We start from the raw sequence: 22665 nt of genomic DNA, 5'->3' as shown, positions 1-22665 counted from the left end.
GATTTTATTTATTTGAGAAAGAGAGAGAATGAGCAGGGGCAAGGGGTAAAGGAAGAGGGAGAAGCAAAATCCCTGCTGAACAGAGAGCCTGATGCAGGACTTGATCCCAGAACCCTGAGATCATGAACTGAGCCACTCAGGCACCCTAAAGGAATTTTTAAGAAAGACTTTATTATTTATTTGATATATATATAGAGAGAGTACACACAAGCAGGGGGAGCAGCAGGCAGAGGGAGAGGGAGAAGCAGGCTTCCTGCCGAGAGGGGAGCCTGACATGGGGCTCCATTTCAGGACCCTGAGATAATGACCTGAGCCAAAGGCAGGCACTTAACCAACTGAGCCAACCAGACACCCCTAAAATTGTTTCATTTTAAAATGAAATGTCTTTATCTTTTCTTTTAATCATATTGCACAGGTTAATCTCAATCAAGAAGATCTTAATCTTTTATTTAGAATACTAGCAGAAAATCTTGGCGAGGCTACTGAAGACTTAAATAAAATGAAACCAGGAGTACAGAAGACAGGTAAGAGACTGACAGTAGGGGGCATAATCCACATAGCTATTTATTTTACAATTTAGCAGGGGAGATAGACAATAAAAATGACATAAGCCAATATATACTTAAAAATTGTGATTTGTATTACCATGAAAACAGAAGATGTTTATTTGTTGATTAAATATTGCATAAAACTGTAGTTAGTGCTGATGGACTCTCTTTAGTTATGGCAACAGTTATTTATAGGTTCAGAACTTTTTCCAAGTTGTATTAAGTTAGGAGGAACCATAAAGAAGCATTTTAAATCTGGTGGATTCCTGGAATAATTATTGAAATTGCATTTATACAAATAAAAACATTCAAAGTTGGCAGCAGGCTATGGTAGCATATTTAATCTGATTTTTAAATTAGGTTTTATGGTAAAATATCTTTAAGAATTGAAATATTTGATAAATTAGCCCTCAGCAAAGAAAATACTGAAAAATTGTACTGCAGTAAAAACTTAGAGAATTTGTTAGTTGCAGTGGCATTTTGACTTAAAGCAAAGTAACTACCAGACCTAACTGCTTTGTATATGTATGTTACATACACACAGACATATAGTCAATTTTTTCAACCAAATGGCACTATCCTATAAATGTGTATATGTGTATGTATTTCTGCACTTTCCTTTTTTCTTTCAAATAACAGTTTATCTAGGTGTCCATTCTTTATCTGTAAATATATTATATGTAGATCTGTTTTATTCTTTCTAATGGCTTCCTAGATTAAATTCTCTTGAAGTATTACAATTTATTTAGCAAATCTGTGTTGATGGACATTCCAGATTGTTTTCAGTCTTTCACTCTCACCACATTGCATTGAATATCCTTGTCCATACACTTTTACAAGTACACATGTATCTGTAGGGGAAACACCAGGACTACTTGATTAAAGGGTTCTTAATTTTTATTAACTTAATATATGTTAAATTAATGAATTTAATTAACTTAATTGAACATTTTTGACACATTTTGCCAATCGCTCCCCTTAGAACTTGTAGTAATTTTGTACTCCCACCAGCTTGTTTTTCTATATTAAAATTTTTGCTAAATTGCTAAATGAAAAATTGTATCTCACTATTTTTATTATTTAAAAAAATTTTTTTACTGTATTGCAGAGCATAAACAGTAATAAAGACCACATATCTTAAGTGTACAGTTCATTGAATTTTTATGTATAGCTATACCAGATAGCTAGTAATTACCATGGTTAATACATAGAACATTTCCAGCTTGCCCCAGAAGGGCTCCCTATGCCCCTTCTTAATCAGTACCAAACACCCACCCACCCTCAAATCCACCCAGAATTAACTGCCATCCTTATTTGTAATACCACAGGTAGATTAGTTTTGCCTGTTCTTGAGTTTCACATAAATGGAGTCATACAGAATGTACTCTTTGGTTTTCGGCTTCTTTCAGTCATTATTTTGTTCGGGAGATTCCTCTGTGGTGTTGTGTGTAGCTGTAGTTCTTTCATTCATTCATTAATTCGTTTGTTTATTTTATTGTGTTATGTTAGTCACCATACAATACATCATTAGTTTTTGATGTAGTGTTCCCAGATTCATTGTTTATATATAACAGTCCTGTGCATATTCAACTTCCGAATGCAGTAGTATTTATTTTATCCATTCTATCTTTGATGGAAAGCATTTGGTTTGTTTCCATTTTTGACCGTCTAGAATAAAGATGCTATAAGATGTTATTTTACATATCTTTTGTTATATTTATGTACTGTCTTCTTTTGGTTTTATAGTTAAGCTTCACAGGTTAGGCTCATTTGTTAGCTTACATTTAGCTGCAGTAACTTATGCCATATTATACCAAATGATTTTCTGAATGGTTGTACCAATTTACCAGCAATGTATGAGACTACTAGTTGTTTCACATTCTCTGTGGTCTTTGATATTGTCAGTAATTTAAAATTAGCCATCCTGGCTGATATGCAGTAGTATTTCTGTGGTTCTTATTTATTCCCTGATTACTAATGAAACTGACACCTTTTCATAGGGTTACTGGCTATTTGGATATCCTTTTCAATGACATGACCGTTGAAGTCTATTAACCATTATTTTTATTGAGTTTTTTTTTTTCTTAGTGATATATTGGAGTTTTTTGTTCATTCCGGATATGAGCCCATTGTTGGTTTTGTGTATTGTATGTGTTTTGGTTGAGATAGTCATAGATATATCATACCCCTGTGATTTGCTTTTCATTCTTAATGGGTCTTTTATGAGTAGAATTATTAATTGTAATGAATTCCAGTATATCATTTTTGAAAGTGGTTAGTGCTTTTTATTTCTTATTTAAGAATCTTTGCCTATTTCAGGAATTATTTTGTAAAAACAAAATATTTGTTGAAATTATTTCCCCTGGATCACACTCTGGAAGAGTGCTGGAATAAGGTGATAGTTAAGAAACACCCTGTGTGTCTTTCTCAGAGTTAGTAATTGACAGCAGTGGTTTTCGATATGGTTTTCTGGTACAGTTTATGGTATAGGATTCTTGTGTTAGTGATCATAGATAACGTTAACTCCAGTAATATTAGTAACTAATGTAATGTTATTGAAGGTTAGTTGAGAGTAAAGGCAATCATGAAACTGAGGAGTTTGGAATCTACCATTTGCCATCTCTGTGATGTTGGGCAATGTCCTGAATCTCTTTGAACCTCAATTTGCTCATCTGTGAAATGAGGACAGTAAAGTTTTTATTTTGAAGGGCTGATAAAAGAATGAAGTGAGACAATCCGTATACAGCCCTTAGCATAGTGACCAGCACAGAGGTAAGTACTTAGCAAGAGTTATTATTAGTTTTCTCTATTACAGTTTAGAAAACAATTTTATTGCATTTCTGAGTATGTGAATTTTAGCACAACAATTTAGTTTCATATAGCTTTCTTTTTGCTTTTTGTATGGTAGAAGAGATTGTAACCATCCCTCCCGTTTTTTTCTTTTCTAGCCTTAACTCTTGTTATCCGCCTCATGATTTAAGCATATCAAACTCTGTTTCCAAAATCTATCATGATGTGCTATTTACAATTTCCCCACAATCTCTTAACCTTATTCTTGAATGTCTTCTCTGTGTGAGGAGGTACTTAAGCTCTACCTGAATGATAACTCCTTTATTAAACCTTTCTTGACCTCCCCATAACAACTTCATGTTCTGTATTTTCTGCAGTATTCTATAGTTTATTAACATTTGCCTACTTAATGTAACCAGGAATGGCCCACTTCTTTTGTTTGTTTGTATTTGAGATGTATATGTCTCTTCTACTAAACTATAAGCTTTCTAAGGGCTGGAGCTATGTATTACTGATTTGTAGATTTTCAGTGCTTACACAGGTCCAGAGTACTCATACATGTCCTCAATTAGTATTTGTGGAAAAAATGTGTGGGTAGAAGTGAAAGAATTTCTTTTAAATCTTTAGGTGAAATTAAAGGGCCACTTGAAACCTCTACAGCAAAACAAGATGTACATGCTTCGCAAGTTACTTTAACAGCTGAAGTGGAAGAAATGAGATCTATAGACATCATTAATGTGCTGCTGAATTTTGAAATCAAAGAAGTATGTAATTTTCATCTGTTTCTGTAAAGTGAATAAATAATAGATAATTGGAATTACCTCTACTAAAACTTAAAGATTATTGATATGCATGAAAAAAATCTTAACACAGGCTATTTATAATTTATATGTAGCAGTGCAGTTTGTAGTAAATTTGAGAGTTTATGAAAGATGAGCTCTATTTGAGGTATACAATGTTTCACAGAGAACATGGTAACATGTCCTGTAACATGCTTTCTAAATGATTATAGGACACTTGGGGTGTAGATTGCTTTGGATTCCATATAAGAAAGTTAGGAAAAGGAAGTAGTGACAGAAATCCTTTGCAAATTTTAGAAACCCTTGATAGAACAAAACATGGTATATCTACATTTTTTAAGTGTTGTATTACCACTATCTGCTTTCTATCTGCAGATCTTTGAGGAAATATTAAATGGATTTTCCTCTTTTGTATTCACACATTAATATTCATTGCATGTGCTAAGTGCTGAGGATACAAAATTAAAAGTCAAAGACTCTGATTTCTAACAAGAAAACAATTAAAATTTTGGAAGTGCTCCCATTAAAAATGTACCTAAGGAGCTTGTGTCTCTGATAGTAAGGAGGGGGCATCTAAGCAGGCTGAGAGTGTCAGGGCAGATTATCTGGAGGAAGTGACATTTGAGATGAACCTTTAAGGAAGAGTAAATAGAGTCTGAGAAAAGGGGATCAGGAATTGGGCTCGGGCAGGGTTAAGGTGTGAGTATATGAGAAAGTACTGTAGATAAAGGGACTTGTAACAACTTCCTGCAAAATCCCTTCATCATTAATGGAAGAGGTTATGTTCTTCCTCTGAGTTAAAAATAATAAACTTTAAAACAAACGGGTTCTACTTTTCTTATCTGAAATATATGCTTTGCAACTAATTTCTTTCATCTTAAAACTGTACTGTTTTTCTGGTTAACATTAGAGTTAACTGAAGATACATAAGCTTTAATAATTAAAACATTGACAGAGGAATCATTCTGTTTGCAAATGGGCTTCATTAACATATATGCATAGAAAACTCATAAGCTGCTTCTAATATCATTTGTAATATATATTATTCCCTGAGGACATGGAAATTAGGGGAAGCAATTTACATTCCCTAAGGCCAATACTTGACACTGTCTGAAGACATTTTTGGTTGTCACTATCTGGGGAGAAGGAACTGCTGACAAGTGTAAGAGACCAGTGTTACCACTAAACATCCTATAGTCCACAGGTCTGCTCCCTCGCTACAAAAAAATTATCCAGCCAAAAATGTCAATGGTGTCAAGCCTGAGAAATCTTAAGATTAGTAAGGTTGACCGTTTATCATATAGACTTCCAGATGAAAGGCTGTCCATCAGACTAGAACTCCTGGTTCTAGGCAGAATTACTTTTTTTTTTTCAAATTTTACCTTGACAATCACTAGAAAATAGTGGCAGTGTTTCAGAAGTCTGAACAAGTAAATATATCTGCTAGGCAGGGAGCCTGCTTCTTCCTCTCCTGCTCCCCCTGCTTGTGCTCTCTCTCTGTCAAATAAATAAATACAACCCTTAAAGATAATTTAAATAAAAGTACCTTCTAATAACACTAGGAAATTTTCCAGGCACAAATAGTAGTACACATCTTTATATTGTGTGAATTTTTTTATTATATTGCTCTGGATGGTTATGAAATTGTTGACTTACCTTCATCATATATTAGTGGAATTGTTTGCGGTAATACTGGGTCTTTTCTAGGTTGTGATTACTTTGATGAAAAAAGCAGAAAAGAAAGGAAGGCCTTTACATGAACTGAATATCCTGCAGCTTGGAATGAAAGCTAAAGTTAAACCCTATGACCTGACTGCTAAGGCTTATCTAAAAAAAATTAGTATGCGATGCTTTGAGTTCACTGGTGAGTGTGGAGTATAGTCTGTGTAAATTATTCATGTTATAGGCAGTGATCACTACCTTCTTGTCAATAGTAAACACCTTTATTCATGTCACCATAGTTATTTAGTTAATTAAATTTACTACCTTGATGAAAAGGAACTTCTAATTTAAAAATTTATTATCTATATAGTTACCATAAAGTAAGAATATATCTAAATATATATATCTTTATTTAGCAAGAAGTAAAATACATTCAAATCCACTTTCTAACATGCATTAAGCCAACTTTTAAAGTTGCTATGGCTGTTTAAAGATTATAGGAACTCCATGAAGTAAATTTAAGTAAAGCAAACATATTAAGAATAATCCCTAATTTACGTATTTCATAGCTTTATTCTTTAGTATATTCTTTCTGATTTATTCAAATGAATAATACCAGTAGTACAAATGTTACAAAAGTTATAATTGACTGGTTCTGGGTTTTGAGTTTATTTTTTTTTTCAAAGTTTTTAATGTTTTTTAAAGTTTCCTTTTTTTTTTTTTGTCAAAGCCACTTTTATTGAAGTATGATTAATAGACAGTAAAATTCGGTTTCAAAATACATTTGAAATGTTTGAGATACTTACTGGAGCTTCCCTGTGTTTTTTATTTTTAGACTCTGCTGGAGAGCCGCTTCACATTATTAACTCTTCTAATGTAACTAAGGAGCCCCTGCTGAAAATGTCACTGACAAAGGTACCTGGTTTCTTCCTAGGATTCTTTAATATTTGAATGTATGAAGTTATGTAATTCTCCCTTATTTAATATTTCAATTTCCCCCCTAATATTTTTCATTCTAAAGCCCATTGATAGTAGTGAGTTATGCAAGCATCCAACAATAAATAACCTTGTGAATTACCCTTATAATGTTGAATAAGTGAGTGTGTACAAAGTTCTGTGGTAATCCAAAGCAAATTTGTTATAATCTAGATATGCTAGCATTTTCCTCTACCTTTAGCATTTACTCCTAAGTAGGACAAGGAATTTGAGTTTTTGCTTCTATATTGTGAGAAATGATAAATACTTCAGTTTTTTTGGCACATGCCTCTTTGCTGTAAGAAATATGTTTTTGGTGTATTCATAGCATACTTTGAAAAGTAGAGAATATATATATATGCATATATATATATATCTATGTATGTGAGTGTGTATGTGTATATATATACTAAATATATATATTATGTAATATATATAAATTAATATTTATGACATCTCACTAAATACATATATAAATATACACATATATAGGTATATATATATTTTTTTAATGTGTAAATTCTTAATGTTTTCAACCCAGTGGTTTAATCTTCCACTGTTTCTAGGCAGACAGTGATGGACCAGAATTTAAAACCATTCATGACAATACAAAACAGAGACTTAAGGTAAATATTTTCTAATTCACTATAAGGCAATGTTACATTAATTATTAAATCTAGGTTTATAGCCTTCTTCTTTCTCCACATCCTTACCAACAAATAATATACTTTTTAAGGGAATTTTATACATGATTATTTGGCCTAGTGCTGATGAAAGTATTAAACATTTGAATTATATATTGACTTTAGGATTAGAATAAAATTAAGCGTGAAGCTAAAAGCATGGCTCAGTACAGATATTGCTTACAATACATTTAAGCTTATATAGTCTGTCTTGGACCCATCTGAAATGTGATTGGCCTAAAGCCTGTTAATACTTCCTACATTTTTTCCTTAAAACCCACCAATTAAGGTCAGAGTTAGAGTTGGACATGAGAGGGGGCAGAGTGTTAGTTTATTGTGTGGTTGAGATTAACATTGTAAGAATGAGTTCTTTAAAAAAAAAAAAAAAGGACTTTAATTGATCTTTTTCTTAAATGAACTATTACTCAACATATACTTATTTGTATTTGTTGAAGCTTAACATAAAAATGTAACCAGATCTGAAATCTGTCTTTCTAATTGTTCATTATCTTAGGTTTCATTTTCATCCTTAGACTTAGTACTTCATTTGGAAGCTTTACTGTCCTTCATGGATTTTTTATCATCTGCTGTTCCATCCTCTGAACCTTCCTCTTCTGAGAAAGCATCTGAGCTGAAACCACTTGTGGGGGAGTCCAGAAGTATTGTTGTCAAAGCTGGTATTTACTTTTGAGTCATGGTCTAATACTTTCTTTCTGAACTTTTAGTAATCATATGATAATTTATATTTTCAAACTAAGACAAATATTTAATCCTTAATATGACAGCTGCTCTGACAGATTAAGTTAGTTTCAAAAGAAAGCAAATTTTATCCCTGTGGTAGGGATAGGATAATTTTGTGAGGGATTTAAAATATATTTTTAAAATGAATCGTGTATTTGTATTTGATTTCACTGCCTATCTTTTATGGAAAATAAAGTATGTACTTTGCACTGATGTCTCTCCAGCCTTCACTTCAGCGCAAGTAAGAACAGAAGAAATTAGAATATGACTACTTCATGCATAGTACAAAGTCCCATTTCTGTCAGTCATGGAAACCTACCTGGTGATCAGTGATTTAAAATGCTTTGCAGGGCGCAAAAGGAAGAAGATCATAGAAGAAATAGACTCACTTTGGTTTCTAACCAAAACTGAGTTTAAATCACACACAGCTATGGGCACATGTTCCTCAAGCATATGGTTTGTGCTATGAATTAGATATGATGTCAAGCTGAGTGAACATGCACCTGTTTTTAAGCCAATGTCATTTAAATGATTTTTCTTTTGTATTACATGATATGAATATCTAACATCTAATAATCTAATAATAATTAATTTAATAATTTAATTTTCAGACCATTACCTGTTTGAGTAACATCTGTATTACTGGTATCTTTAAAGCATAAAACTCTTAGTAATATTAGATCTGATATAAGGATCAGATTTTTTTTTAATCAGGAATCAGAGCAATACTTTCACTATAAACTAGAGTTAAAGAGTTTTTTTGTTGTCTTTAATGTACTTGCTATATTAATATCTGGAAATGCTTCTTTATATAACATGCGTATATACATACACATTCCCACATAGTTGAATAAATGAAAGAGTGATGTTTAAGTTCACAATAAACTACAAAAATTATTAATCCGAAACAGTCTTCCAGTTATGCTATATAGTTGATTTTAATGGTTTGATTATATTTTTATGGTTTGATTTACATCTTAAAGGAAAAAAAGTCACTGTTATCATTAAGGTGATTAAGGACTGATGTCCTGTGCTTTTACAGTATTGCAGGAAAAGGTATTTTTCCCTCAGGCCAGACAGATCTCTAGAAAAATAAATACTAAATTTATCAGTTAAGACCTGGACCAAAGTAAATTAAGGGAATCCTTTGATTGTGGTTCTTACACACACACATGCACACACACTATAAATTTTTTTTTTAATTTAGCCCTTTATATTTATGTCTCATAGACCTGAATCTTTTTTTTCCACAAGAAAAATTATAGGGAATTTTCCATCTAGCAAATTGTACTTTCAAGTAAAGTACTAGTAAAGGTTGCCTTTATTCTTAAGTTGGGGGGGAATATGCTAGTTTCTGATTGGCCTTTGAAAATTGGGTCAAAATCCGTATTAATTTTATTTATTCCTAATAGAAGCCTTTTTTGATTCTTCATAGTTCGTAATGTACTTTTTATGAATTTTACATTATTTAGTCTGTTGTTTCATCTTTGTACTTTGCTAATCACCAGTATTCTATTATTTTTCAGTATCTGGCAGTACTTCTCAAGATGACGTGTTTGATTTAAAGGTTATAGCTGAATTAAATGCATTTAATATCTTTGTCTGTGATCAGAAGTGTAACATTGCAGATATTAGAATACATGGTAAGTAAGATATTCCTTGATGTAGGTAGTTCTCTTTCTTTACATAGACCTCCAGCAAGAGTAAGCTTGTGTATGGTAGATTTCTTAAGAGTCATTGTTTTGTTTGCTTATATTGAAAACTTGCACAAACTTTTCAAAGATGTACTTGGAAATGTTAGATGTGACTTATGATTCACAGCTAACATGAAACATTTCTAATGTATTTTTCAAATTTTAGAATAAATCTAAGGCTTAATTGCTTTTGTTCCTTTTGTATTTTCAGAATCATATAACCTTAATTTAAACTGAGGAATTAATATTTACAACACCTCACTAAATAAAGAAAATGTAACTATGTTTATTTCCCTTGTCTTTTGTACATAGCATCAGGCTAGAAGTACCTAAAAGAAATTTTGTAAGCGTTATTCATCAACAGCTTGATAAAAGGATAGGTTATATTATACCATGGATTCTTGAACCAATCTGCCAAGATTCAAGTTTTGATTCAAGCTAATATTTATTAGCTGACCTTGAGAAAATTAACCTTTCTGCATCTTAGTTCCCTATGGAGGGAGTTGTAATAATTATTTATGGGATTGCTGTGATAGTTAAATAATTTTTTGTAGGATTATATGTACATTTACATATACTTAGAAAAGTGGTACATGGTAAGCACTTGAGAAAAGATTTAAAAATAAGTACTGTTCAACAAATATTAAACTAAGTATTTCGTGGGTGGCATGGTAATAAGTTGAGCTTATTAGTGGTTCTTAGCTATAGGTATTCTCTTTTACTGAGGAGCTATTTTAGAAATCATTATGCCTTCAGAAATTATGAGAATAACCAAAATGTTTTGGAGAGAAAGATCATATTTTAGATATTATTTATTGTAGAATGAATATTCATCAAATTATATTCATTTATGCTCAATTATCAAAGCATTAGTTTTCATAATAAATGCTTGTGAGATGGCTGTTTAAGAAACAGTGTGTGTCTTTATGACCACTTGTGATCTTGTCAATGCATAGGTTATTTGTTTGGAGACCTGTGATTCTCTTTGAAATTCAGTTTCTTTTGTCTTTAAAATTTCCACTTTTATGTATGAAACACCTATAGCAGTTAAAGATATTGTAACCTTTCTTAGGCATCTCATACATAGAAGTTGATACCTTTAATATGTGTAATAGTAATTTTATTCATTATCTATCTTGGTAGTATATTTTTTAACTTGATTAAATACCACTGAATTGGTTCGCTTGGATTGGGTGAAAAGTTTGTAAATGTTATGTTTCCCGTAGGAATGGATGCCTCTATTTCTGTGAAGCCAAAGCAGACTGACATGTTTGCCAGACTTAAGGACATAGTAATTACAAATGTTGACTTGCTGTCCATTCACAAAAAGGTAATTAAGAAATAGGTTTCAGGAAAAGGAGGCTGTTCAGATGGCAGGGTAGGAAGATCTTGAACTCCCCTCCTCTACAGCCATAACAATTCTAGAGCTACAAGTGAGATAATTTTCTCTGAAAAAGTCTCGAAAACTAGATGAGTAGCACCTCCACAACAGAAGATAAAAGGGCCACATCAAGATGAGTAGGAGAGGCAGAGATGTAGTCTTGCTGCCATAGCTTGCAGGCACCCTCAGCATATACAGGAGATGCCCCTGGAGTGCCCGACTCTGGTGTCTAGGTGGGATTGTGCTTCTGGGCCCCATTGGTCATGTCCTGTTCAAGACCATTCCTTCAATGGGAGAGGTAGCTCTTTCACCTAATACACAAAAACAAACACAGAGAATCAGGAAAAATGATGAGGCAGAGGAATGTATTCAAATGAAGACAAAGGCAAACCTCAAAAAACAAACAAAAAAAACCCTTCCATGGATCAAAGATAAGTCGTTTTCCTGATAAAGAGTTCAAAGTAATGGTCATAATCATGCTCACCAAACTCAAGAGAAGAGGGATGACTAGAATAGGAACTTCAACAAGAATATAAAATATATGAAATATATGAAATATATGAAAGTACCAGATAGAAGTCATAGAGCCTAAGAATACAATAACTGAATTTAAAAAATATACTGGCAGGGCTCAGCAACAGACTGAATGAAGCAGAACAGATCTGTGAGCTGGTAGACAAAACAATGAAATTTACACACACAGAGCAGCAGAATAAAAAAAGAATTAAAAAAAAAATGATAACTTAAGGGACCTATGAGACAACATAAAGTAGAATAATATCGACCTTATAGCAATCCCCAAAGGAGAAAAGAGAAAGGGACAGAAAGTCTATTTGAAGAAATAATGACTGAAAATTTACTTAATCTGGGAAAGGGACTATCTCAGTAAATTCCAAATAAGATGATGAACCCAAAGAGTGCAACACTAAAACACATTAATTAAATTGTCAAAAATTAAAGAGGATCTTAAAAGCTGCAAGAGAAAAAGAATTTGTTAAAGTACAAGGAAAACCGCATAAGGCAGTAGCAGATTTTTAGCCAAAACTTTGCCAAGCCAGAAAATGGCACAAGATATTCAAAGAACTGAAAGGAAAAAACTTTCAAATAAGAATACTCTACCTGGCAAGATTATCATTTGAAATAGACGGAGAGAGAAAAAATTTTTCAGACAAACAAAAGCTAAAGAACTTGTAAGAATTAATTGGGATTATAAGAATGTTAAAGGGACTTTTTTCAGCTGAAAAGAAGTGGCACTAACTAATAACAAGAGGACATATGAAAATAGAAATCTTACTAGAAAAAGTAATTATATAGTAAAAAGTGGATTAATCACTAATTAAAACTAGAATGAAAGTTAACAGACAACGGTGTGCCTGGCTGGCTCAGTGGATTAAAGCCTCTGCCTTCGGCTCAGGTCATGATCCCAGGTTTGCAGAAGAGAAGGTATTGGGGAGATGAATTAAGTAAAGGACATCAAAAGGTACACACGTCCAATTTTAAAATAAATATGTCATAGGGACGTAAAGTACAGCGTGGGGCATACAATCAATGATACCGTATGAACTTTGTGTGGTGATAGGTGGTAACTAGACTTACTCTGGTGAGTAGTTTGCATTGTAGGCCCATGTCAAATCACTATGTTGTACATGTGAAACAAAATATTTTGTCAGCTCTACTTCAGTAAAAAAAAAAAAAAAAGAAAAATGAAAACCAGCTGTGCTCCAAATTAAGATGCCATTATCCCATGAAAAGTTGGGGAAAGTGTTAGAAGATACATCATACAAAAAGATTATGAATGGTCATTAAGCATATTAAAGATATTCAAAAACACTAGTCATCAGGTAAATGCAAATTAAAGCCACAAGGAGATACATACTCATTTCAATGGCTACATAAAAAAAAATTGACAGTACCAACTATTGGCATAGATTGGAGCAACTGGAACTTTTATTGTGGTGGCAATGTACAATTATATAATCTCCTTGAAAAGCAGTTTCAAGCTTCTTAGAGAACCCAATATATATTTAGCACATCGCTCAACAATTCCAGTCCTGTGCCTTTCCCCAAGGAAATGAAGACATATGTCCATGGAAATCTGAAAGTGAACACTCATAACAAGTTTCTAATTATAACCCCAAACTGAAACAGTCCAAATGCCTATCCAGAGAAGAATGGATAAACAGACTGTGGTATAACCAAACAGTAGAATAGTACTCAGCTATAAAAAGGAAAAAAATAGTGAAACATGTAATGGGAGTGAATCTCAACATAACACTTAATGAGAAAAGGAAGACACAGAAGAGAACTTATCCTGTAATTCCACTTACTGAAGCTCTAGGAAAGACTAATTTAGTAAGAGAAAGCAGATCAATTGTTATTCGGATCTGGTTTGGGGGGAGGGTCAGAAATTAGCTGAAGGGGAGGGGCTCAAGGGAACTTTTTGGGCTGATGGGATGTTCTATATCTTGTTTTGGTGTTATTTACATGGGTGGTGTAAATTTGTCAAAATTTGTCAAAGCATTTACGTAGAAAATGAGTGCATTTTATTATATGCAAATTATGCCTCAAAAAATAATTTAAAAATTATTTCACAAAAATTAGAATGTACAGATTAATAGAAACTAAAAAATAAATATCAAAAAATGATTTTAGAAAAATAATTTCTGTATTGAAATTTACTTTTGGGATGCCTGGGTGGCTTAGATGGTTAAGTGTCTGCCTTCAGCTAAGGTCATGATCCCAGGGACCTGGGATTGAGTCCTGTATCAGGCTCCCTCCCCCACTGCTCCTCCCTCCTGTTCTTGCACTCTCTCTCTCTCTCTCTTTTTGACAAATAAAATCTTTAAAAAAAAAAAAAAAAAAAAAAAAAAATCTTTAAAAAAAAAAAAAAACTTAGTTTTGATTTTTATGTTTGAGATTTTTATGACATGTTTATGATTTTTATGTTTGATTTTTATGCCTTTATTCATTTCATTATATATTCATTAGTTGTTATGTGTCAGGCAGTTTGTTAAGGATTGACCATGAATATGGTTATGTGTTTTTACATTATGTATAGACTAGGTGATTCGTAAGTTATGTCTGGCTGTTTAAGTGATTGATATTTCCTTGATTAAAACAATTTTTGTAGAAGTAGGAAAAAGTTTTGTTAAGTAAAATGTTTTTAACAATTTATTGAGTATTGAGTTTAAATGGTGCTTCTTCATATATCAAGGATTTTTTTTTTTTTTAATTTATTTGTCAGAGAGAGAGAGTGAACACAGGCAGACAGAATGGCAGGCAGAGGCAGAGGGAGAAGCAGACTCCCTGCCGAGCAAGGAGCCCGATGTGGGACTCAATCCCAGGACGCTGGGATCATGACCTGAGCCGAAGGCAGCTGCTTAACCAACTGAGCCACCCAGGCGTCCCTCAAGGATTTTTTAATAAGGAAACTTGTTTATAATGCAGCTTTTTTCTTGTAATAACCAGTTAATTTAATACTTTTAGGCTGTCTCTATTTTGGGAGATGAAGTTTTTAGGTTCCAAATGACTCTTTATCCAGATGCTACAGAAGGAAATGCCTATGCTGATATGTCTAAAGTAGACGGGAAACTTAGTCTCAAAGTGGGTTGTATCCAAATTGTTTATGTTCATAAATTCTTCATGTCTCTTTTGGTAAGTTTATTTTTAAATGTATTTATTTTTCATTGAGACCTAAATATTTTTGCCTATACATTTGAACTCAGTCAAAATATTTACTAATAGGACTGTGTGATGAACACTCAGATGCTGAACAGAATATTATAGTGAAGGAGATCCTTTTCATGGTGGATAACCAAATGAATTTTTATTATCATTGTTAACCATTCTTTCACATTTCCATAGATATATAATTTAAAAGTACTTTTTCGGTGTATTAATATAGGCATTTTCAGTGTTTTATGAAATACCTTAAAGGTATTTAGCTTTTTTTTTTTTTTTCAAGAAGGACTAATATTGGAATTTATAACTTTTGATTGTAATTATGATCAACAAGGCCATAAAATTATTTTCTTTTAATTATTCTGATGTAACTATCTTGGGCTTAAGAGTTTAATCTGTTTATGCCTCTTTGCAGGACTATTATTCAAGGCTTATAAGTCATGGATTTCTACCTAAACCATGAGAAGTGACAGTTGTTAATATCTCAGAGTATGTCTTTCTAGACTTACACTCTCCATATATACAATCACAAATATCATCTCTTTTAATTATTTTATTTAGTTTTGCTTTTCAAAGTAAGTGCTTTTTAAAGTTAGTCCTGTTTTATTTTAAGGAAATCTAAATATCAGTCTCTTCCAACAGAACTTCCTGAACAATTTCCAAACTGCCAAAGAAGCTTTGAGCTCAGCTACAGCCCAGGCTGCAGAAAGAGCTGCTTCCAGCATGAAAGACTTGGCTCAAAAGAGTTTCCGCCTTTTGATGGATATTAACTTGAAAGCTCCAGTTATTATCATTCCTCAGTCTTCAGTATCACCAAATGCTGTTGTAGCAGATCTGGGTTTAATCAGAGTTGAAAACAAATTTAGCTTAGTTCCTATGGAACATTATTCTCTTCCTCCAGTCATTGACAAGATGAACATTGAGCTAACTCAGTTGAAGTTGTCCAGGTATAAATATAGAATTCATTTGTATACTAGTGCTAGAAATAGAATTCTCACAAAATCTTTGCTAGGGATAAAATACTCTCGTGGTCTGTGGTTCTCTTTCCTTATTTTTTATAATTATAAAACCACGACCGTTGGTTTTGGTCAGTGGTAATACTAGTGCACCTCAAAGAATCTCTGTTTTGTCTTACTACATTGGGCATTTATAATGTGATTTTCTCCATTTTATAAAAATTTCCTATTATAAAATTAAAATTTACTAAATAACACTTACTTTAGATTTATTTTTATTTTTCACTTTGCATATAACTATTTTTTATAGATGTAATAAAATGTAATAAAAGTTAAGATTTAAAGTTATTACTTAAAATGTAATAAAAGTTAAGTTTTTTTCCTTTCCAAACATTGTCACATTTGGGAATTCTCAGTGTGAAACCTAAAGGATTATTGAATCCAAATGGGAAAGCGTTAGGTCTGTTGAATGACAAGAATACTCATTTCATTGTACAAATGGTTGTTGGCAGTCATGCTCAAAATGACGATTACCACATGTTTGTTTAATGTGTAGTTTGGTGGGTTTTTCCCTTTGAGTTTGGAGAAATACCAGTAACACAAAACTGAGGATTAAGTAGACTTTCTTTGTCCTCCAAGTTTAAGTGGATGTTAACATTTGTCTGCATGACACTGCCCTAGTTGCTAATATTTAAACAGTCTTTGTGAAAGTAGCAAATAGTGTAATAGTCATATTTTCTATCTTTGAAATCAACATTACATAGGTTTTATTTTAGGAAGCTCTTGATTTATTCTGATTTGCATTGATTTGTGAAAAGAAGCATGTGTTAAGGAATTCTGATAGCAACCTTCAGTATCTAGGAAAACTGTGGAAACTTACCCAATATGATAGTCTTCATTTTAAAATGTAAATTTCAAAAATATAAAATAAATTCTTGTTTATCTTTCAGAACTATTTTGCAGGCTGGCTTGCTGCAACATGAAATTGAAATTTTAAAACCAGTCAACATGCTTTTGTCCATACAGCGAAATTTAGCAGCAGCATGGTATGTGCAAATTCCAGGGATGGAGATAAAAGGAAGACTAAAACCTATGTTGGTAAGTGTATGTATAGAGTATATGAAAATTGCTAGGTAGGCTTTTATCATTGACCACAGTGCCATTCTAGCATACATCAGAAGTGATGAAGCTGGGGTTCCTGGGTGGCGTGGTTGGTTGGGCATCCAACTGTTGGTTTTGGCTCAGGTCTGATCTCAGGGCTGTGACATCAAGCCCTGCATTGAGTGCCTCCCTTGGCGCAGGTATGGAATCTACTTGAGTTTCTCTGTCCCTCTGCTCCTCCTGCTTTGCTGTCTGTCTCTCCCTCAAATAAATAAATCTTTTTTTCTTTTTAAGTGATGAAAGAATACTTTATTAACTGAAAATGAGGTCATCCGAATTCTCATACTTTTCTTTAAAAATTTCACTTCAGTCACATATCTGGTAAACCCAGCAAGAAGTCTGAGATAAAAGCCATTGGAGTCTACTGAAAATACTATTAGTAATTTTGGAAAGTTCTATTGAAGTTTTAGGCAGTTGAATGTTAAGACAGTATAAAGTAATATTTAGATATCACGTTCAAAACACCTTAGGAGTATTTTTTTTTAAGATTTTTTAATTAGAGAGAGAGAGCGAGCACAGGTTGGGAGAGGAAGAGAGACAAGCAGACTCCATGCTGAGTGTGGAACCTGAATGGGGCTTAATCCTATGACCTTGAGATCATTACCTAAGCTGAAGTCAAGAGTCAGTCACTTAACATCCAGATGTCCCATTCCCCACCCTCTACTTAGGAGTATTTTTAATGTACAGAAGCACTCTTTTAGTTAGACATTTTAAATAGATGAATATGTATATTTGGTAAGCACATTAGTGTAGAAATATTTGTAATAGTGTAGTTAGTAAGTCATGTGTTTGCTCACAGGGAGAAATACTGGTCAAAGAAAGTTATGGAGGTATAGGAATCCTATGGTCCTTTTGTGTCTTTGGGTGGAACAATTAAGCCAAACAGTAGGGGATAGGGGTGGAGAGAAAGTAACTAAACAGAGTGTATGATGAACAAATAAAAATTTAGTCATTTTTAATAACTGTGATTACTTCAGAATTAGATATAGATAAAACAGAAAGGGACAAAGGAGCAAGGTCTACTAGGGAAGAAATTAAAATTGAAGTTTGCTGTAGGGATGAAAGGTCCTGTGTGTATTATGATTGGATAAAGTATATGGAAGAGCGTCTATTAAGAGTCGTCATTAAGACTTCTCTCTTGCAGAGTATGTGACTCTTCTTTTAACTTCCCCCTTGTTGTTAAGAGATTAGATCCCAGGTCTTGTATTGGACCTTTTCCCCTTGCTTTCAAAGATTATGTGGTTATAGGTTTGCTGAAAGCAAGAGTAAAACCTGTATGTCTCTGGACTGGACTGGAAGAGATTATGCTGAGTGACGTAAGTCAAGCAGAGAGTCAATTATCATATGGTTTCACTTCTTTGTGGAGCATAACAAATAGCATGGAGGACAAGGGGAGATGGAGAGGAGAAGGGAGTCAAGGGAAATTGGAAGGGGAGGTGAACCATGAGAGACTATGGACTCTGAAAAACAATCTGAGGGTTTTGAAGGGGTGGGGCGTGGGAGTTTGGGGGAACCAGGTGGTGGGTATTAGAGAGGGCACGGATTCCATAGAGCACTGGGTGTGGTGGAAAAACAATGAATACTGTTGCGCTGAAAAGAAATTAAAAAAAAAAAGTTATTATCCATCAAAAAAACACCCCAAAAACCAAAACCTATATGTCTCTCAGTAGGAGATTGTGGACCAAACGATGATATATTCATACAGTGGATATTATAAAGCAGATAACATGAGTGAGCTAAAACTATATGAAACAAAATGGCTATATCCTAAACATAAAAATGTTTAGGAAAAAATTGAGTTGCAAAATGATAGTATAATTTTATGTTATTTTGAATTGTACAACAAGCAAAACAATGGACAGTGCTATATATTATTTATAGGGAATCCAATAGTGGTAAGTGTAAGAAAGCATTCATGGGAAGAATAATTCTGTAATTCACGGTAGTATCTTTCTCTGAAAAGGAACATAGAGGTAATGGGGGTCTCATAGAAGTAAACTTGGGGCTTCAACCATATCTATAATGGGGAAACAAGATCTAAATGAAATAAAAAAATCCATCAGTTTAACATCGAAGTGTGATCATCACTTTAACTACAATGACTCCTATTTAATCAGGAATATAGCCATAGTGGGTAGTTTCCACTGCCTAATGTGTCAGCAATCCAGGCCTCTTAGAACACCCCCTCACTGGTATGAGTCCACTTTTCTTGGGTCTGGAGTGCAGCTAAGAAAGGGTATCAGGTAGGTGACATCAGTGAGTTGTTTTAGGTAGATCAGCTTCACAGTTCTTTTTTTATTTTTTTATTTTTTTAAAGATTTTATTTATTTATTTATTTGACAGGCAGAGATCACAAGGAGGCAGAGAGGCAGGTAGAGAGAGAGAGAGGGAAGCAGGCTCCCTGCTGAGCAGAGAACCCGATGTGGGACTCGATCCCAGGACCCTGAGATCATGACCTGAGCCGAAGGCAGCGGCTTAACCCACTGAGCCACCCAGGCGCCCCAGCTTCACAGTTCTTAAACAACTATGGGGCCATCTCCCAAATTGTCCTTCAGACTTACTAAAGGGTCAGCCTAAGTATTTGATTCAGTTCTTTTCAATCGCAGTAAAGCTGAGAAGGTGGTGAAGTTAGCTCCTTTTCAGGCAGCTGTAATATCTTGGTTGATATCACACTTGGGAATGAATATACAAGAAAGTTCTAGGGAGTTAAAGTGACATCTGTTCTCCTAGGACTGGGGCTTGGGGTAAAGAAGAAATCCTTGGTCATTATCTCATGCTAAAATATTTCCCTGTTTTCGTTTAGGCTGGGAATCAGGCAGTTTTCTGTCGATATGGGTCTAATTTGGGGAACAGTGCAGGGTTTATTGGATCTCAGGACTCTGAAACCACAACCTGAATCGAAATCAAGAGTTGGATGCTCAAGCAACAGAGCCACTCAGGTGGTTCATATTTCTCTTTTAAAGATTGAGAATCCGTGGGCCACCTGGGTGGCTCAGTGGGTTAAGCCTCTGCCTTCCACTCAGGTCATGATCTCAGGGTCCTGGGATCAAAACCCACATCAGGCTCTCTGCTCAGCACAGAGCCTGCTTCCCCCTCTCTCTCTGCCTGCCTCTCTGCCTACTTGTGATCTCTCTCTCTCTCTCTGTCTAAATGAATGAATCCATCCATTAATCAATTAATCAATTGAGAAATCTGAGTTAAGGAGGCTAAGAAACTTGGCTGAGCCTGAAAGTGGCAGTGTTGATACAGAGCTGCCTGATTCAAAAGCTGTTGATCTACCTCCCTCCCTCTCCTCTTTCCATCCTTTCTATCTTTCTCTCTCTCTTTTCTCTTCTTTTTTCTTGTCACATATCCCCTTTTATAAAGGTAAAAGATGAATTAGATGTTCCTTTCCTGCTCTATACTTTGGTTTTAAAAAATTAGTCGTAGATGTATTAGTTACTCTTCTAAGTGACATTACTCTTGATTATTCTTAGGTATGTCCAGATATATGTGTGTGTATATATATATATATATATATATATATATTTATACATACATACATACACACACACACACACACACGGAATAAGAGCTGCATTGCAAGAGAGAATCTTTTTACTTCTTGGTGGGGGTTAGAAACTGAACAGCTCTCTTCTTGTACTGAGTTTTGATGGAAGTGAAGTGGAGTTGCTGCTGGGCCAGAAGAGAGAGGCAGGGAGAGAGAGGCAGAGTGGAGATGAGGAGATAGGGAGAGTGGAGAGAAACACAGGCCCAGGAACATCAAGAAATATAGAAACAGACAAGGCAAAAAGAGTGATGATGGATGCAGGGCCTTGGGCGTGGGTTCAGACAGAAGTATGTCTACACACATGAGGAGTGTCTCATAGTATATAAGATGAAATAGCTCTCTCCTGTATTTACTGCCCCATCTCCTTTTTTGTTGTTGTTCAGATGGACATTGAATTTGAGGAACTGTAAATTAAACCATGAATACGATATTCTGTGTTTTTATTCCTTTATATTAACAACAACTTATTATTGCTTTCTAGGTTGCTCTCAGTGAAGATGACTTAACAGTTTTAATGAAAATTTTGTTGGAAAATCTTGGAGAAGCTTCTTCACAGCCAAGCCCTACACAGTCTACCCAAGAGGCTGTAAGAGTAAGAAAAGATGTTCTAGGTGGGCCCGACCACCTAAAAGGTACAAATTGATGAAAATTTTTGCTTTGATCATGGAGAAAAATTAATGTTAATGCCATATTTATGTTTAGTGGTCTTTTTAGTTGTCTAGTATAGTGTGGTATGAACTGATTCAGTATTGTAGTGTTTACTGTGGAAAATTGGCTGGTACAGGGTCTGGGGCTGCCTGGAGCTCCCAAGGAAAGGAGGTATGCTCATTGTCTTCTGTAAGGGGAGAGGCCACCTTTTGTCTGCAGAATGCATGTTTGCCCTTTACTTGTAAAACACGAATTTGTTGAATTCAAGAGCCACCGAGGTGGTAGACCTTGAGAAATAGCAAAGTAGGCATGCAGGATAGTAAGGTCCCCCAAAAATAGAGAGAAAAGAATCTTGGCATCCTACTCAGATGGCAGGCCCATATTGAAGCTGTATAAAAACAACTTTGCTTATCTGGCTTTATCAGTGAATGATGTAGTCACATATATAAGGGAATGTTCCAGATTATTAGAATGGAATCTTTTACAAGCACTGAGCCTTTTAAATTCAGTCATTTTAAAAAGATAACTTTTATAAAGTAAACGTATCCTTCTTGCTCAGAACAGTCATGTAAAACACACTTCTACTGTTTTTTCATCATTTAAAGTCATTGACGTGAACATCATATGTTTTATTAGACTTGTAAATATTCGGTTAAAATTTCCATGTCTGGCAAGAGGTGAAGTACCCCTTGTCCTTCTTAATAAATGTCCCCAGACTGCTCTGCTTTTATAATGCTCAGATTATCAGCTAATGCTTCAGAAAGTAATAGATAAAACTGCCAGTTAATAATGCCATTAATATTGCTTCTCCTATAGTTGGGCCCAGTGTGTTTTGTGTTTTTATGTGTTTGTCACAAAATAAATGACTAGAGCAGTGTGCGCAAAAGGTTTTGTTAGAGGTGGATAGTAATGAGTGCTATATGAGCTCAGTGAGCCCAGCATCTTCTCCCAAGATTGGGTTTATGCTACAGTATGGATAAATGCTAGATAAGCAGGCTGTTGCTCTGGTTAGACAAGAACTATGTACAGATGAATAAAAATAGCAGGCAGGCTTTATGTGATTAATGATCTCATTATGTTCAACTGAGGTCAATTTGTGTATCTGGTTCTGGCTATATGGTTAATGTGATCCTTGGGAGAACTTGTGAATTCAGATGAAAGCAGCAGACAGTGAAAATTGGAATGTGAATTACTTTCAGGAAAAGTGAAGGAAAAAAACCCTAGTGTTTTCCAATTTGGAAATGCTTCTGCCTTTATGTGGTTAAAGTTATGCAATGTTTGCTCTTCCAGCATCTTGTAAGAGCACTTCCCTATAAATGATCAAAGAATAGAAGGAATCCCCAAAAGGGATGATAAAATGACTTTGTAAGAGTGGTCAAAAGCAGTATCTAGTCT

General features: G+C 34.2%; 1 protein-coding gene across 4 annotated transcripts in view; it reads left to right on the top strand.

Annotated features, from left to right (window-relative positions):
* VPS13C (vacuolar protein sorting 13 homolog C) overlaps nucleotides 1-22665 on the top strand; it is a 179445-nt gene that overhangs the window by 93052 nt on the left and 63728 nt on the right. For all 4 annotated transcript variants that reach the window (XM_045067510.1, XM_045067509.1, XM_045067513.1 and 1 more), the window contains 12 exons: nucleotides 416-524; nucleotides 3966-4102; nucleotides 5846-6002; nucleotides 6636-6715; nucleotides 7342-7401; nucleotides 7973-8135; nucleotides 9726-9842; nucleotides 11120-11223; nucleotides 14761-14928; nucleotides 15598-15902; nucleotides 16862-17009; nucleotides 21104-21254. In XM_045067510.1, coding sequence (XP_044923445.1) covers nucleotides 416-524; nucleotides 3966-4102; nucleotides 5846-6002; nucleotides 6636-6715; nucleotides 7342-7401; nucleotides 7973-8135; nucleotides 9726-9842; nucleotides 11120-11223; nucleotides 14761-14928; nucleotides 15598-15902; nucleotides 16862-17009; nucleotides 21104-21254 — 1699 coding nt within the window. The remainder of the gene's footprint in view (nucleotides 1-415; nucleotides 525-3965; nucleotides 4103-5845; nucleotides 6003-6635; nucleotides 6716-7341; nucleotides 7402-7972; nucleotides 8136-9725; nucleotides 9843-11119; nucleotides 11224-14760; nucleotides 14929-15597; nucleotides 15903-16861; nucleotides 17010-21103; nucleotides 21255-22665) is intronic.

Source organism: Mustela putorius, unplaced genomic scaffold (genome assembly GCF_011764305.1).
Source record: "Mustela putorius furo isolate JIRA1106 unplaced genomic scaffold, ASM1176430v1.1 tig00003896_pilon_pilon_pilon, whole genome shotgun sequence".
Classification (NCBI taxonomy): Eukaryota; Metazoa; Chordata; class Mammalia; order Carnivora; family Mustelidae; genus Mustela; species Mustela putorius.
Note: the sequence above shows the minus strand (reverse complement) of the source record. Positions and strands in the feature narration are given on the sequence as shown.